The 11,857-nt window shown below is 31.5% G+C and overlaps 2 protein-coding genes across 2 annotated transcripts; one reads left to right on the forward strand and one right to left on the reverse strand.

Annotated features, from left to right (window-relative positions):
* LOC111022212 (Alpha-L RNA-binding motif/Ribosomal protein S4 family protein) lies at positions 1–2,642 on the reverse strand. Its single transcript, XM_022299388.2, has 4 exons — positions 2,194–2,642; positions 1,996–2,103; positions 711–785; positions 1–547 (listed from the first exon to the last, which is right to left on the reverse strand). The coding sequence occupies exons 1-4, from the start codon at positions 2,325–2,327 to the stop codon at positions 313–315; spliced, it is 552 nt and encodes a 183-aa protein (XP_022155080.1). The 5' UTR covers positions 2,328–2,642; the 3' UTR covers positions 1–312.
* Positions 2,643–8,918: 6,276 nt separating this feature from the next.
* Positions 8,919–11,857, forward strand: LOC111022211 (O-fucosyltransferase family protein). The gene is made up of 8 exons (XM_022299387.2): positions 8,919–9,664; positions 9,745–9,812; positions 9,914–10,002; positions 10,100–10,265; positions 10,372–10,661; positions 10,750–10,954; positions 11,042–11,199; positions 11,355–11,857. The coding sequence occupies exons 1-8, from the start codon at positions 9,355–9,357 to the stop codon at positions 11,590–11,592; spliced, it is 1,524 nt and encodes a 507-aa protein (XP_022155079.1). The 5' UTR covers positions 8,919–9,354; the 3' UTR covers positions 11,593–11,857.

Genomic DNA, 11,857 nt, shown 5'->3' on the forward strand with positions numbered 1-11,857 from the left:
TACATAAACTAAATCATTATAAACTAAAGTTCAGGAACACAATCATTACTTCATTGAAAGTAATGTTCTTTAACCTTAAAAACAATACCCTATCATATCATATCATAAAACCATTGGTTACATCATATATCTTATGCTAAGTTACTAACAAACATAGGAACTAAAAGCGTAATTTAACCAAAAGGGCTAAGATAATCTAGAATAGCAATTTAACCTGTATGCCGAACCAGAAGGTATGAACGAGGCTGAGATGAGAAAACATCCGTACAAGAGGTTGAGGTAAAAAGGAACAAAAACTGGACAATACTCATCTCAGCAGTTCATGGCATCATAATCATCAAGCTTATCATTGTATTGTAGAACCTTTCTCTTTATCTTTGATGAATCAACCCATGTTATGAAGTCCTCCATATTTCTTGTAACTAGGAATGCTGGGTCAGTAACTGTCTCTGGACCTACTCTGATGTGCCCTTGCTCGATGTATGTAACAGCTTCCCTCAGGTGCTCCGCAAACTTCAAACGTACCAACACCGTCGATAGCCTCCGTCTGCAAATAGAAAGGGGAAAACAGGCTTGAAATGAAAATGATATGCAGCAAAAGCAATAACAGTGTTAACAACTGTCTGCCACTGGCATTGTTTATTAGCAAAAGAAAATACGTAACATTGCGAACCAGAAATGAACTCTTTGCTGCAGGCTGTTCATTTTACCTGCAAAAGGATGACACTGACAAGCGGTCACATAAATTCAAGCTTTGTCGGGTCGGTATCACACCAATATTGTACCTGTCATATTTTTTTTCAGGAGGAAAGCAGGGGAGCAAATGTAAGCAATAAAATACATCAAGTAGCAAATTATTGTTGAAATGATTACATATAATCTGCATATATAATTGACTTCAGTATAGCCAGATTGATGTGCTATCATCCATTCAGGTCTCAGAAAATTTCAAAAAAAAAGTTTGGTTCTTGAAACATTGAGCAAAGGAAATATAAACAAGTTTGAAATAGCTTCAGCATTAAAAAAATATAGTGTAGATAACTGATAACTCATGAGGAATGTTGATAGTTTCTTGTGCCATTGGTGATTCAGAATCTTGGACAATTTGAAAAAATATTGAGGCTCTTAAAAAACTGAGCCAACTGAGCCAAAAGATACTAAATTTAAAATGGCTTAATCATTAGAAAAATATACAGTACTGGTACATAGATAATTCATGGAAGGACGTTGGTAGTTCCTTGAAAATGGAATGTGTAGGAGTAAAATGGAGAACACTAAGTCACTGCCTATAAGTATTCAGAAAGTAGACCTTTTCAATCTAGAGACCCTGAGAATATCAAGCAATAAGAGAAACATGATCTTCGGAAATTGGTTCAAGCTCTTTCTCAGGAATTTAGCATAAATGCAAAAAAAATGTGGACCTGTTTTTACAGCGTAAATTGGAGCTGGGAAATTCAAATCCAAGATAGGTACGTTAAACTAACTAGCATCCTCCAGCTCCGAAACAGAAACTTTAAACCAATTAGGTTCTGCCAATCAAATGGGACACAATTTTGGAATTGACTCACAGTTATTTTACCCTTTTTAATATCCTTTTTATTGGATATATACTTTTTTATCTCAAATGCAACATCTCGATCTCATAACTGGCTCTTGAATTGTTAGAGCCTCTAGGCTAGGAGAAAATAAGCTTCTCATTTCAAATTAGACAAAAACACATACCATAAATAGAAGAGATGTTAGCAGTGATCAAAATAAGCAGTCTTCACATTATGCTCACAACATAACTTTCTTGACAATATTCATGGAAACACAAAACTAGATAATTTGAACCAGCAGTAGAAGATTTCATTGCATCTTTGAAATTAACAAGAAAATAAAACAACTGGCCAAAAGCACACAAGGAAAAAAAAAAATCCTATATTGCATATATAGATATGAAATTAACATAATGTAATATAGAAAAATTTCTCTGGAGAAGAAGGAAAAACTCACAGCTTTTCAAGAAGCTTCTCAGTCAACTCCAATCGAAAAGGGTCCTTCTCGTTCATCTTCTTCAACATGCTAACCAGCTTCTGAACCCTCCGGCACAAGCTCGAATACCTAAATCAACTCAAATCAAATTTGTTTCTCAAAGCACCAAAAGGAAGAAAATGGTAAAAAAGAAAGGAATTACAAGAAATGGAAAGTTACTTTTTGTAATCGTCCCGTCCAGTGACGTGATACCGCTGCATGACCTGGGCTTCTCTGTGACCTCCTTCTCTCTTCCATTCCAAGAAGTTAACCTTCTTCAACAGCTTCTGCTCGTGAAATTTTAGCTGCCTCATTCTTCTGTTTCACCTCAAAAACACTTCGGCAGCTGCAGGAGGACTGAGTAGAGCGTTGGGCTAATGAAGACCCAAGTCCAGCCACTGCCACACTGAATCAGAAAGCGAACTCAGAGCCTCGGATTTGAAGATTAAGGAACCCGAACAAATATCCAGCAGCGAGAAATTGTTCCTCAGAGGGATAGAAAGAGTCGGAAATTGAGAGATTATCCTCAGAGGCACGCCGGAGATGGAGCGATTAAGCCGATTTGCTGCTGCCGAGCACGCACCGGCGTGAGTCGAAGAATCGAATCGAAGAGAAGAAAAGGAGGAGCTAGGGTTTTTTGCTTGTCCATATATAGTTTTGGTCGGTTCGGTTCGATTTGCTTTTAATTTTAATCTCTTTTTATAAAATCGAATCGAAACGAAAAAAATTCGGTTTTCCTACAAAATAATCGGTCTGACCGGTTCAAGGTTTTCACCGGTTTTTTAACACCTCTAATGTGTGGGCCGAGCCACCTACTGGGCTTTACGGTCTCCGATTCTAAGGTCGAACATTCTAATTTTCACTCCACAAATTTTCTATAACTTTGAAAAATATTTTAAATAAAAGGTAATTATAAGTATGGTATTAAATATCCGTCAACACGTCCATGTATCCATGGAGTTCAATATCGACATGAGGGATAAATTGACATTTTCATAATATTACCAGAAAAAGTCGATGAAATATGAAAAATATCGACAAATTTTCAATAATATAGATATAATATTAATGTTATCATTTTTTAACTTATTAGAAATGGTGAAATTATTATTTGTTAATTTAAATCTTTTTCAAAAATTTTTATTTTTATAACTTTTCTAATAAATATTATAGTATTTATCTTTTAAAATTATATTACATTGTAAATATATTTGTCAACTGAAATATAACTCTTCCTTCAAAGAAAAAAAAAACCTAAATATAATTCAACTAGTTAAAGCATATATCATGTAGATAGAATAGCAATTAATTATATACCTATAATATACATTTTTTTAAACAATATAATATACATTGATTAACTATAACCATTTAAGAGGTTTAAGGCTCAAACTTATTTATCATGGGATGAAAAATGATATTCCACGTGTCACTCCAAGGGCTAAGTATATAGTCCAAGCTCTCGTGCCCCAGTAGTTCGAAAAAGGTCTGAACAGAAATTGGGAAGTGTTCGGGAGATCCACTTCCATGCCAAACAAAGGTTGCCCATGGAAGAAGAATCTCAAACAACCACTTAACTTTCCACTCACCACTGTTCCGGATAGAGAAGGTATATTTGGGAGAAGATTAACTGGGTCACAATTAACTTGAGCGTCGAAATTCTTATTCCTACTTTTGTAGGTTTTACTGGATTCGAGTTCGTTATTAACCCAGGAACTTTTGTGTTCAAAGTTCAAACATATTAAAAAAATAAATCGCTGAATGTTATTTATATATATAAATATATTAAAACATTGATATGTTTATTGATTGACTAATTGTAATTACCAACCATTTATATATCTTGCATTCTTACTTATATACATGTTAAAACATTGATATATTTATTGATTGATTAATTGTAGTTACGAACCATTTATATATCTTGCCTTCTTGCTTATATACATGTGTTCCAATATTTGCTATATTTATAAATATTTTAATTTTTAGAGTATAATATGTGGGGATGAAAATTAAAACTCGTGACTTCTTTTTATTGCAAACAGGTCTCTTAACCTGTTAAGCTCTGCTTTGGTTGTCTGCGAATATATTATCTCAATTTGGTTTTATTTTGGTGATATTTTAGACTACCAGAAAGAATTTTTCTCTTTCTATTTTGTCCCTTTTTAAATTCATTTAAATTTAAACTTAATCTTTTTTAGTTTTTATTTATTTATTATGTTGAGATTCCTTGTATAAACAAATTTCTATCCTTTAAAATAAATTAAATTAGTGTTATAGAGGAGAAATTTTCCTTGTACGTTTTGTATTGTTCCTTTTCCTAGTTTTTATTTTAAAAAATCATATTTTTTACATGTAAAAAATATTATTTTATCCCACGTCTACATCTCAAAAAACATGCAAAGTGGTTGATAATCATTTAAAAATTGAAAAGTATTTAATTTTTCAATTTTAAAACGCTGTTTGAGAGAACTGAACTGTTATTATTTGAAAGTTCGAGGACACAGACATTTTAGGGATCAAAAAGAATAAACTTAAAAGTTCAAGAAACAACATCGACATCATCTAGAGACCAAAATAGAAAAAAAAAAAAAAAAAAAAAAACCTTAAAAATTTAGACACCTAAATGAGATTTAACCGTTTTAAGTTTGATTGAATAATTGGTTTACAATTATTTTCAAAAATTAAAAAATACTAGAAGGCAGGTGAGTGCTAACTAGTTGTTCTAAATTTGCATCTTCCCCTTTAATTATCCCCCATGCTAAGAAAACAACCCATATATAAAGTTTAATTAGCCCTTTCTTAATGTATTTAATATAAATTTCAATTTAGTCCAAATAAACATAATTTGCTTTTTTTTTTATTTACAAGTTTGGTATTAAAGTTTTGATAATTATATCTAATAAGTATCTTGAACTTTAATAAGCATCTATTGAGTTTCTAAACTTTCAATAGTCCTTCTGTTAAAATTGAAAATTTGAAAACTTATTCGATCTCAAATTATAAATATAGGGACTTATCCGTCACAGCAATTAAAGCTCATAAATTTATGAGGTTTATTTTACAGTTTAAAGGTTTAAAAGTTTATTAGAAGTTAATTTATGAAACTATTAATTTAACCTAATTTATTTTTTAAGGAAGAGTTTTGACCACCATATGGAAAAAGAAGAGAATATGATTGAGCTTCGTAGTTGTGCACATAATTGAGAATAATAATGGAAAAATGATGGGCATCAACATATTGTAGAATCTACATGGAGATTGGGGATTTCATTGTATCTTCCATGGGATGGCATTATTAACTATAAAATTGTGTTTGAGATTCCTTTCTAGCAATTAATTTCATAACTTAATAATGAATTATTATTTATTGCTAAAACGAGCATAATTCAAGAGTAATTGACATATATCTTCAATCGATAGGTGGTGAGTTCGAACCCCTACCCCACATGTTGTATTAAAGAAAAAAAAAAGAATTATTGATTTAAAATACTATTTTAGTTCTCATATTTTTCCATTTTCACAATTTTAGCATTACACTTCAATTACTAAATTTTTTGAAATGTAGTCATAAATTTGTATTAAAGTGTTTCTATTGTGTATAAAATTTTGTAAATTGGGACAAAATTTATCACTTTTTAAATGTACACGGATCAAAATAAATGCTTAGAGGTTCTTAGAGCAGTCCCATAGACAAAAACATGAAGTCTAATTGGTATCACCTCAGGAAAAGAAACTAAATAGCTTCAATTCTAAGTTGTGAAAAATATAATAAAAAAATTTTGAGAGTGTAATGACAAAAATGACATTTCCAAAATACGTAATCAAAATAAAAAAATAAATAGACCAATAAGGACAATGAAAAATATTTAAAATCATAGAGATCAAACTAAAATTAAATGGAATGGAGTAATTTGAGGGAGAAAGTTGTTTTTGATTAAGATTTTGGAGATGTCACAATTTTCACATGGTTTTAGTGAGAGTCAGAGAGATAGCAAAAATAAAAATAAAAATAAAAATGAATCACGGGTGGCTGCCATTCAACTCCCCTGTACTCTTGTCTTCTTCGCATGCTTCCAAAGTCCAATCACTTCTCAATAAAATAAATATACATATTGTTTATTTGATTATCTCCCACGGGAGGACTCCTTCGGTAATGTTTATACATGTGTGTATATATATTTGTCATTTCTTCTTTTTTAATAAATAGAAATAGAGTTACATTTGATAACTAACTGTTTGTTCTTTTGCTATGTGACTGTTTCTCTAAAATTTTAAATTTAAAAAGTTAACTTTTAAGTAAATTTTATTTTTAAGTTAAATATTCAAAATTTTTATGTTATATTTATTATGCATTTTATAAGTTATGAAGAATAAACAATACTTTTATCCAGACATTTTTATTGTGTTGTTTCTCAAATGTCTACAAATTTTGGAAATGTTTCTTACCAACGAGAAACGAAAAAATGAATAGTTTACCGAAAGCTTATATTTATAATATAACTAGAAATGATAATCAATAAACAAGAAATGGAAACGTTATCAAACGAGTGACCAAAATGCAGTTTTGGATTGAAAAGAAAAAAGAAAACGAGAAGCAATAAATAACGTTACCAAACAGACCCTAAATTATTAATTGTGTCTAATAGATCCATGAACTTGAAAAAACAAAAAATTGTCTTATAGGTCATTCAATTATGTGACTAATAAATATACATATTTTTAAAAGGTGACTAATAGGTCAAATTTATTAAATACTTTTTAAAATTAATGGACGTATTTGACAAATTAATTCAAAGTTTAGAAATCTATTCGACGCTAAAGGATCCTACTTTGTAATTTAATCAAAATTTTACTTAATTCCTAAATTTTGCATTAAAATATTTTTTAAAGTAATTTTTTAATATAAATATGAATCCGTGATGAGATCAAACTTTGATTTTATTACAGGTGATTTTAAATCTAATTAATAAACCTTTTGAAAAAATAAATAAATATAATTAACAAAAATATTACGCCTTAAGTCAATGAATAAATACCTTTTTGTGTTTGTTTTTCTTAATAAATTAGGTTAAATTATCAATTCGGAGATATCTCCTTTTGTGAGTTAAAAGTGAATTTCTAACCTTCATTATTATTCTAAACAAAGTGATATTCTTTTCATGTTCTCAATACATTAAAAGAAAAAATCAAAACATAAGAACTAATAATAACTTATTCAATAAATATAAAATATTTATATAGTAATTAAAATAATTTTTATGACTTTTGTTTTTCATCATATGTCCATAAAATTAAAATCTTGTCATTTTCATTAACATCAATTTTTAAAATAATTATTCTTAGACTGTGGTCAACCAATAACCATCCACGTCACTCATTTTTCTATTAGTTTCTCTCTCCTCCTCTTAATGACATTTGACAAAACATCTCTCTCTAAAGATCTATTGAGAATGGGAACAAAAGATTTTGAAGGATCTAATGGCATAAGAAATTAGTCTTCTGATTTCAAATTATATTATATTTTTTTTATTCCAATTTTAAAAAAATAATTGGAAAATTACAAAAAAAACCACCTAAACTATTGAATTATTATAATCATACTCTCGAATGGATCTCTCCTTAAATTTATAAAGTGTCGTACACCACTTTTAAAAGTATAAATATTGTGATTATAGATCCTTCGCCTATAAAAATTTGTTATAATCGGTGGCAAAATTTTACATCAAACTTCATTTTTTTTTAGAAAACTAAATCTTCTTTTATGACTAACATAATAGTTTTAAATTCTATGAAATTGAAAAAGAAAATTGGGTTAAATTGTAACAATTCTGAAGTTTTAAAATTTAATTATAACCTCTTTTAAAAGATCATTTGTTCCTGCATCTTACATGTCTGAAATTTTAAATATCTATTAATATAGCTTCTTTTATTTTTTATAGTCATATTTGTTTGGTCTATTTTGTAGGACTTAGTATCTTGAGAATGTCTTAAAATTCCAAAATAGTTCTTAGGTATGTTTTGTATATTCAATTTTAATTCTAATTTTAACATGGTCTTTTTACCAAAAAAAGATTAAAATAATGGATGACATTTTTATTTGATTATATTTTTACATGATCAAATTATTATTATTCTTTTTAGAGAACGATATTGGTTTCTATGAATTTTATCTAGATGTAAAATTAATATCAATTTTTACGATAATCTGCAAATCAAATAAAGGAGTTTTATATCATTTAATTGGATTTTATTTTACATGTTAAAAGTATCAAACTTTTAATTTTACCCCTAATCTATATACTCAATTTCAAATCTTTCTATAATATTTTAAAATTTTCAATTATAACAAAAATTGCTAATCAAAGTTATTTCTTACGCCCAAGATTTTAAATATCAAGTTTGGCGAAATGGTGAGGTTTCAATTTCGTTGAAAATATTGATAAGATGTCAGTTGATAGATATTCCTAGAAAAATACATAAACTTGAAAAAAAAAAGTCATGATAAATATTTAAATTAATAAATAAGCCTTTCACTGTTTCACATCATTTAAATAAGTTAAAAAATTTTATTATCAAAATTATTGTAATGATCGGTGATATTTTATAAAGTTTTGTCGATTGTTTTGGAGTATAATAAAAATATCATAATTCATTGGGGAAATCTATATCGTGAAATTATTGGAGTATAATAAAAATGTCATAATTCACTGGAGAAATCCATATCGTGAAATTATTGACATCCAGAAATTTGAATTCAGGTTTTCATAAACTCAAAAAAATAATAATAGTAAAATAATAGTAAATTTTTTTTTTTTTAACTTGTTAATACATGAACAAATTTGAAAAATTACAACAACAAAAATTATTCCACCCAACAAAAACAAAAAGGGAGAAAAAGGTTGTCACTTTGTCAATGGCATCAAAAACATTTCAAAGCATCAGAATTTCCACAGCTCCTCTCTCACCCATTCCAAAAGCAACGGCTCCGACTTGATTTATGGCTTTTTATCTCTCCTTCTCCTATTTATACTCTTCCTCCGCCATTTCCACTCGCCGGAGCTTTCTCCGGCCACTCTGAAACCCACAACTTCTTTCACACTATGAAACTTCTGCTGAATTTGGCTTCATTCCACAATCTTGGAGAGTTTTGAGCGAGGAAATGCAGTCGATTGTGTTAATTAGCTTCTGGGTTCCTCCCCATTTTCGGGATGAAGTCGATTTTTCAGTGAAGTTTCTGCGGTTAAAATAGCGATTGTCTTCTTCTTTTTCGAGTTTTCAATTCTGTAATTTCAAGCCATTTGAGAAGGGGAGATAAATTTTGGGGGTTTTCGATACACAATGTGCAAAATGAAGGAATCTGACCAAAGGAGCAATTACGGTCATGATTGGGAATTAGGGTTCAGATTTGGCGATGAAGAGAAGGTTGAAAAATTGAAGAACTCGATTCCAGTTTCGAGGTCGAGAGTGAAGCTGTGGATGACGAGGGCCATTACAACAATTCTTCTGTGGACTTGTTTTGTTCAGCTCATGGCTTTGGGGGAGCTATGGCGGCCAGAGCTCTTCAAACCCTGTTCTCCCATGGCTCTTCAATCTTCTTCTTTTTCTTCTTCTTCTCCTCCTCCCTACAAAGTTTTTCTCCCACCAAAAAGTAAGCTCCAAGTTTCTTTACTTCTCAATGTAAAGATTATTAACTCTGTTCCTTACAAATTTGGTGGCTGTTCTTCTCAGGGGTTTACAAGAACAATGGCTACCTTATGGTCTCTTGTAATGGAGGACTCAACCAAATGAGAGCAGCGGTGAGTTACTTTCTTTCTTGTTGCAAATCATAAACACTAAGAATTGCTGCTTCTATGTTTTCTCTGTTTCCTGATTAGTGTGAACACTGAGATTGTTGTAGATCTGTGATATGGTAGCCATTGCCAGACACTTGAATCTTACTCTCATTGTTCCGAATTTGGATAAAACATCCTTTTGGGCTGATCCCAGGTGTGTTTGTGGGAAATTCATTCTATCTCTTAGTTCATTCAAATCACCCTTTAATTAGTTTTAGCAGCTTCTAAGTTTGCATCTTGTTTCTTGTCAGCGATTTTGAAGACATTTTCGATGTTGATCATTTCATATTGTCGTTGAGAGATGAGGTTCGGATATTGAGAAAACTTCCCCCGAGGCTTGAACGAAGATTTGAGTCGAGAGTGGTCTACTCATTGTCGCCTGTTAGTTGGTCGAATGTATCATATTACCTTAATCAGGTTTGGGTTCTTGACAAGAGAGATTCTTGGAGCTTTTTCTGTCTGCCTGTCTGAGTTTAGACTTCTTTTACATGACCGATTGATATCTTGTTCTGTCTATCTGCAGATTCTTCCATTGGTCCAAAAGTATAAAGTTGTACATTTTAATAAAACCGATGCTCGACTTGCCAATAATGGACTCCCGCTGGAGGTTCAGAAGTTGCGATGCCGGGTAAATTTTAATGCCCTGAGATTTACTTCCTCAATTGAGGAGCTGGGAAGAAAGGTTGTTCAAATGCTGAGAGATAAAGGTCCCTTCTTGGTTCTTCATCTTAGATATGAAATGGATATGCTAGCCTTCTCTGGTTGCACCCATGGTTGCAATAACGACGAAGTCGACGAACTCACTAGAATGAGGTATTGCCATTTTTTGTCACTCTAAATCGACATTTGTCTTGTGTACTCTAGATTACTTTTGCTTAACTTCTGTGTGATCGTTGTTTAGATATGCTTATCCATGGTGGAAGGAGAAAGTTATTGATTCTGAACTGAAAAGGAAGGAAGGTTTCTGCCCATTGACTCCCGAGGAAACTTCGCTAGTTCTAAGCGCTCTTGGGATTGATCGTAAAGTTCAAATATACATTGCTTCCGGAGAAATATATGGGGGAGAAAGAAGGATGGAAAGTTTGGCAGCTGCTTTCCCTAATCTGGTCAGTTGATGAAACTGGGAGTTGAATTGTGTAAACTATGCTTGAATTGGATATGCCATGAAAGTTTATGCTATCTTCTGCCCACAGGTCAGAAAAGAGACGCTTCTGAAACCGTCTGACTTGCGGTTCTTCCAGAATCATTCGTCGCAGATGGCTGCACTGGATTATCTCGTCTCATTAGAGAGTGACATTTTCGTTCCTACCTATGACGGGAACATGGCAAAAGTTGTCGAAGGACATCGTCGGTAAGCCCCAACTCCCATTGTTATTGACATATCTGGTAAATTTATTTGAAAGCTATTCTCATAAACAAGAAGGATAAACAAACAACAATCAGATGGAGTGTTTTTTCTCGAACGATCACAAGGATCATTCATGTTTGGCCTAAAATCTTTTTCAGATTCTTGGGGTTCAAAAAGACCATTCTTCTAGACAGAAAGTTGGTGGTTAGCTTAATAGATCAGTACAACAACGGATCGTTGGGGTGGGACGAGTTCTCTTTTGCTTTGAAGGAAGCTCACTCCGACCGTAACGGGAGCTCGAAGAAACGAGTAGTCATTCAAGATAGACCGAAGGAAGAAGATTATTTCTACTCAAATCCGAACGAGTGTTTGGAAGAGCCATTGAGAAACTCTTGATATCATCAAGGAGGTTTTTCAAACTTTGTACATTTGTTGAAGGACAAGTGAGAAGGGAAGTGTTCCATTGTAGTTTTGGTATAGAGAGGGAAGGAGAGGCTTTTGGCTGATTATCGAGTACTTGAATTATGAATAAATATGACTATGAGATGTATTAACAACACTAAGCCTCTCCTCTAGATCTAACTTTAGATTAGCAAAAATTGTAAGAGGGTAATAAATTGGATCATCCATAATTTTTGAGACTCAGACTCAATTCTTCTCA

Source organism: Momordica charantia (genome assembly GCF_013281855.1).
Source record: "Momordica charantia cultivar OHB3-1 chromosome 8 unlocalized genomic scaffold, Mcharantia_2.0 BLBB01000008.1, whole genome shotgun sequence".
Taxonomy (NCBI): Eukaryota; Viridiplantae; Streptophyta; class Magnoliopsida; order Cucurbitales; family Cucurbitaceae; genus Momordica; species Momordica charantia.

What these genes read in the sequence shown, in the direction of transcription:
- LOC111022212 (XM_022299388.2), bottom strand. Translation starts at nt 2,327, where the DNA reads ATGAGGCAGCTAAAATTTCACGAGCAGAAGCTGTTGAAGAAGGTTAAC. An exon ending in GAGAAGCTTCTTGAAAAGCT is followed by an intron (nt 786 to 1,995) that starts GTGAGTTTTTCC and finishes AAAATATGACAG; the next exon opens with GTACAATATTGGTGTGATAC. An exon ending in TCAGTGTCATCCTTTTGCAG is followed by an intron (nt 548 to 710) that starts GTAAAATGAACA and finishes TTCTATTTGCAG; the next exon opens with ACGGAGGCTATCGACGGTGT.
- LOC111022211 (XM_022299387.2), top strand. Translation starts at nt 9,355, where the DNA reads ATGTGCAAAATGAAGGAATCTGACCAAAGGAGCAATTACGGTCATGAT. An exon ending in TATCATATTACCTTAATCAG is followed by an intron (nt 10,266 to 10,371) that starts GTTTGGGTTCTT and finishes GTCTATCTGCAG; the next exon opens with ATTCTTCCATTGGTCCAAAA. An exon ending in CAGCTGCTTTCCCTAATCTG is followed by an intron (nt 10,955 to 11,041) that starts GTCAGTTGATGA and finishes TTCTGCCCACAG; the next exon opens with GTCAGAAAAGAGACGCTTCT.